Source organism: Colobus angolensis, unplaced genomic scaffold, assembly GCF_000951035.1.
Source record: "Colobus angolensis palliatus isolate OR3802 unplaced genomic scaffold, Cang.pa_1.0 Scaffold12, whole genome shotgun sequence".
Classification (NCBI taxonomy): Eukaryota; Metazoa; Chordata; class Mammalia; order Primates; family Cercopithecidae; genus Colobus; species Colobus angolensis.
Genome location: NW_012113141.1, coordinates 7,139,720 through 7,144,760, shown reverse-complemented (window position 1 = coordinate 7,144,760; position 5,041 = coordinate 7,139,720). Strand labels below are relative to the sequence as shown.

At 46.4% G+C, this 5,041-nt stretch overlaps 1 protein-coding gene across 4 annotated transcripts in view; it reads right to left on the bottom strand.

The window, feature by feature from the left end:
* SEC24C (SEC24 family member C) overlaps positions 1 to 3,394 on the bottom strand; it is a 28,503-nt gene extending 25,109 nt beyond the window's left edge. Inside the window, exons 1-3 of one of the 4 annotated variants that reach the window (XM_011928203.1) lie at positions 3,241 to 3,305; positions 975 to 1,061; positions 687 to 886 (exon numbers count right to left, since the gene is read on the bottom strand). In XM_011928203.1, coding sequence (XP_011783593.1) covers positions 687 to 858 — 172 coding nt within the window. In that variant the 5' untranslated portion in view covers positions 859 to 886; positions 975 to 1,061; positions 3,241 to 3,305. Of the gene's footprint in view, positions 1 to 686; positions 887 to 974; positions 1,062 to 3,240 lie in introns of all 4 variants that reach the window. The other 3 variants (XM_011928184.1, XM_011928192.1, XM_011928213.1) reach the window with 3 other exon arrangements.
* Between the last annotated feature and the right edge of the window lie 1,647 nt (positions 3,395 to 5,041).

Sequence of the window (5,041 nt, the reverse complement as noted above, 5' to 3'; positions counted from 1 at the left end):
ACAGAGCATGACTCCGTCCAAAAAAAAACAAAAAACAAAAAACAGGCCAAGCACGGTAGCTCAAGCCTGTAATCCTATCACTTTGGGAGGCTGAGGCAGGCAGATCACAAGGTCAGGAGTCCAAGACTAGCCTGGCCAAGATGGTGAAACCCCATCTCTACTAAAAATACAAAACAATTAGCTGGCCTGGTGGCGGGCGCCCATAATCCTAGCTACTCAGGAGGCTGAGGCAGAGAACTGCTTGAACCTGGGAGGCGGAGGTTGCAGTGAGCCAAGATGGTGCCACTGCACTCCAGACTGGGCGACAAAGTGAGACTCTGTCTCAAAATAAATACATAAATAAAATACAAAAATTAGCTGGGCGTGGTGCACATGCCTGTAATCCCAGCTACTGGGGAGGTTGAAGCAGGAGAATTGCTTAAGCCCGGGGGACAGAGGTTGCAATGAGTTGAGATCGTGCCACTACACTCCAGCCTGAGTGACAGCAAGACTCTGTTTCAAAAAAATATAAAAATAATAATAAAAAAAAGGAAGGGCACCCACGGGGCTCTCAGCTACACAGGGGCAGATTTATGTTCCTCAATCCCAGTCACCCAAACTCCTCAGGTAGCTTAGCTAGAGCAATACAACCCAACCTGAAGACTCTGCTGATTTCCCTCCCTAGCTCAAAAGAAACAGAAACATACCTTGGGGGGGTGTTTGCTGATAGCCTGGTACTGGGCCATTGTAGGCTCCATAGGGAATGGTGGGGGCTGTGGACCCTGATTGCCCACCGTAGCTGGACTGATGATACCCTGGGTAGACGGGCTGGGGCTGCCCAAATGATGGCACAGGTGGAACTGACTGGTTGACGTTCATTATGAAAGCATTCCCGGTTTGGTCTCACCTATTAGAGAGAAGAGAAATTAGTCAAAATGAACTTTCTAAAGAGAGCAACTATTCAGGGCAGGAAGTAGAGATAAAAAGAAATTGACCTTATCAGACAGTGATCAGTTTAATAATCCTCACACATCTGCAGGATCTTAGTAATTTTCTGCCCCAGTCACTATTCAGATTACCTTCTAAAAGCAAGGATTTTGTTACTCTGACCACCCACCCCTTGTCACTGTCTAAAGAATATAAATTTCAACTTCAGACAGACCCACTGAAATGGAGCAGGAGCCTCCATTCCCCAGTGGTATGATTTCTGGTGTCTAGTCACACAGAGTCTTGTGGCTGATGAACTACCTTGATGTTACAGGTAAAAGAAACAATGTTCCCACTTTCCATTCATTCACTCTAGCATCCATTCATTCAACAAACATCGAGTACCCTCTAGTGTGCCAAACAATTGATTTAAAATCAATCAGGCTAAAAGTCTAAAACAGATCCGCCAAAATCCACCCCCCTCAATGACAAAATTTAGATTTACAGAAATGATATTCTTTAGCTAAACTGCCATAATACAAATGATACTCCAACTCCAGTCTTTCCACCAAAAGAGTGTATGGATCTTAAAACTGAAGGTTTTTTTTTTTTTTGAAACAGAGTCTTGCTCTGTTGCCAGGCTGGAGTGTGCAGTGGTGGCGCGATCTCAGCTCACTGCAATCTCCACCTCCCGAGTTCAAGCGATTCTCCTGCCTCAGCCTCCTGAGTAGCTGGGATTACAGGCACGTGCCACCATGCCTGGCTAGTTTTTGTATTTTTAGTAGAGACTGGGTTTCACCCTGTTAGTCAGGCTGGTCTCGATCTCCTGACCTCGTAATCTGCCCACCTTGGCCTCCCAAAGTGCTGGGATTACAGGGGAGCCACTATGCCCGGCCAAAACCGAAGCACTAAAATCAATAAATGTTGGCCGGGCGCAGTGGCTCACACCTATAATCCCAGTACTTTGGGAGGCTGAGGCGGGCAGATCACTTGAGGTCAGGAGTTCGAGACCAGCCTGGCCAACATGGAGAAACCCAGTCTCTACTAAAAATACAAAAACTAGCCGGGCATGATGGCACGCGCCTGTAATCTGAGCTACTTGGGAGGCTGAGGCAGGAGAATCGCTTGAACCCGGGAGGCGGAGGTTGTAGTGAGCTGAGATCGTGCCACTGCACTCCAGCCTGAGCAACACAGCAAGACTCCCTTTCAAAAAAATAATAATAACAAATAAATGTAAAGGACACCTGAAAACTTGAGCAAGGTAACAGATTAAAACAAAGTGCAGAACAGGTACCTTCTTCACATAATCTGAGGAAACAGTTCAAGAATTAGGGGCAAAGTTAGATTTCACGGAAAAAATCATTCATCTCATCCCTCAAGCAGAAGACTATAAATATTCTAAATTTCAATGCACTTCTCCAACTCTCCTGTTTCTGCTCCCATTACAATTGTTACGAATCTCGGCCACCATCAAAATTATTACAATCTTGCTCACCAACACAGGGATGAATCAAGAGGGCCTTTTCTAGATAAGGTCTTTCCAAGAAAACTATCTCATCACATCTACTTTCAACAGCTGTATCATTCCAATTATCCTACAGACAGAAGAGGCCCAGGAAGCAGGAGCACTCAGAGTTGCTGCAGAGGGAACGATGGGCCTCTCCCCCTTTGCTAGAAGGGCCACCTTGACTATAGAAAATGAGCTGATCCTCGTCTAAAACTCTTTAAACTCAAAGTTATCTCAGTAGCTGTTCTTCCAAATCCTAAACCTTACACAGGTCACTGACACTAAGTTTAAAATATGTCCCCTCCCTTTATCTTTCCAAAGTTGGGGGGAGGGGTAAAGAAAGGAGCTTCTTCTCCAGAAAATAATTCCCTCAAACACATTCAAGAGCTTGGAGTCAGACTGAAGTCTCGACTCCATTCTGGGTGGACAGTCGAGGGTGACAACCCAAGGGGGCGGGGCACGCTTCCTAGAACTCTGAAAGTAGTCAAGCCATGGAGCCTCGGAGAGCCGAGGATCAAGACCGAGAAGCCAAGTCGGCTTCTAAGGCCACGATAAGAGAGGTGGCTGCTCTGTTAAGCACAGAGCCCAAGCGTCTTGCACCTTTTAACAGGCTCGGGGCAGGAAGCAGGAGCCGGAATCTGGGCCGGGAGACGAAGGGAGGGTCTAGGACCTGCTCCCGGATAGTGGATGCGTGAGGTGAGGGTCTCTTCCCAGGCCCCGCCCCCAGGCTCCTCCCTTTTTTCTGAAACCGGGCCCCAATCTGGCCAGTAATACCCTGACCTCTCCTTCGCTTTCCTACCCACCAACCTCCCGATGCCACTCCTCACCCGGCTCCAGATCCAGGTTAGACTTCGTTCCTAACGTCAAGGCTCCCAGGCTCCACTTCCGGTTCCGAGGGGGGCCGCGCGTCACCCCCGGAAGTTCCTCCTCCACGCTTTAGGGCCGGGCCACTCCTTCTGCCACGTCTGCGTTTCGGGAACCGCTCATGCGCCCTTTCATCTTCCCATCATGGCCGCCGCTTGGGCGCCTCTGCTGAGTCGTATGTATTTCCCTCCTGACATTTTTTTTCGGATGTTCCGGTCACTTTACGGCCTCTCCAACAGAGATGAGATTAAAATCAATTTGTCAAACTATCTTTAATAATGCCCCATCACTCTGCCTGTGACATACTAGTGACCTCTGAGCTAGAGGCTTGTAGTCACTTCCTGCTGACCCTTGACCCCGTTGATTTCCGTCCGCTGGGTTGATCTCACCCATGGCCTTGGCTGGTCATGAGATTTGCGGAACGTGTGGTGGTGGTAAAGGGCCACAATTGTCAACGTGCGTGTAGGGGTCTGAGGTCTGGCTCTACAGTTTGTAAAATGGAAATAATAATAATGCCCGTGTAAGAACTTGAGAGGATGAAATTAGGCCACGTAGGCCGCTTGGCATCATAGTAAGCACTCAGTAAAGGTCAATTGTTATAACCATTTTTATACAGCGCCTTCGTTTAGGTGCAGAGCTTTATCAGAGCCAAAAGATGTCTGCTCTCTGTTGGAAGAGTTACAATTCTTGCAGTAATTATTATTACCCCGTTTAATGGCGAGGTAATTATAGCTAACAATGGTAGGATTTCTTTTTCGTATATATGACCTCATTTGAACTTTTCAGTACTATTTATTGATTTAGTAATTTTTCAAGCACTGCTGTTGAAACTGCCTTTGCAAAATTACAACTGAGGAAATTATGATAGTGGAAGAAATCAGACCTAACCGACTCCATCTTGCTTCTAACCTTTAAGCTGTCCTTATTCATTCCTGGGTGTAGTGGAACTAACTTTGGGGAGGAATTCAGTTTATGGTTTGACTCTGAAATAAATTGATAATAGCCCCTTCCCAAAAAGACCCTCTTCTTGCCTGGGGACCAGTCTGCCTTTACAGGACTAACAAATTAGCTACAAGATTACAAATTACAGTTTAGGGGTCATGCAGCCTCTGGCTCCAAGAGTCTGAACCTCCCCAGATTGCTCTCAGGAATAATATCACTATTGTAAAACCTAAGATTAGTGCTTGAGATATTTTGCAGACCCTGCACTGGTTGGATCAGCTGACACCACCTAGACCCGTAACCTGGCTCAATCAGTTCTGCCATCCCACCCAGGAACAGAAAACAGCAAGAAAACCTCACTTCGACTCCCTATGTCCATCTTCAACCTGACCAATCAGCACTCCCCACTTCACAAGCTCCTACTCGCCAAATTATCTGCTCCTCCAATGCTCAGGGAGACTAATTTGGTAATAATAAAACTCTGGTCTCCCACACAGCTGGCTCTGCGTGAATTACTCTTTGTCCATTGAAATTCCGTGGTCTTGATAAATCGGGTCTGTCGAGGCAGCAGGCAGGGTGAACCCCTTGAGCGCTTACATTGTGTGCCAAGCCATATTCTTGGTTCTGGAAATACAGCAGTGAACAAAAGTGTTTGTTCTCATATTATTGACAGTAAATATCAGTTATTCTGAGGCACAGAGTGGTTTATTCACAGAAAAATTTGCACTTTAGACTGTGCTAGAAACTATATATTAGGCATTAAGCTACACTAAACAGGTAGATTGTTCCTGTCCTCTGTTGTTTTGTTTTTTTTTTTTTTTT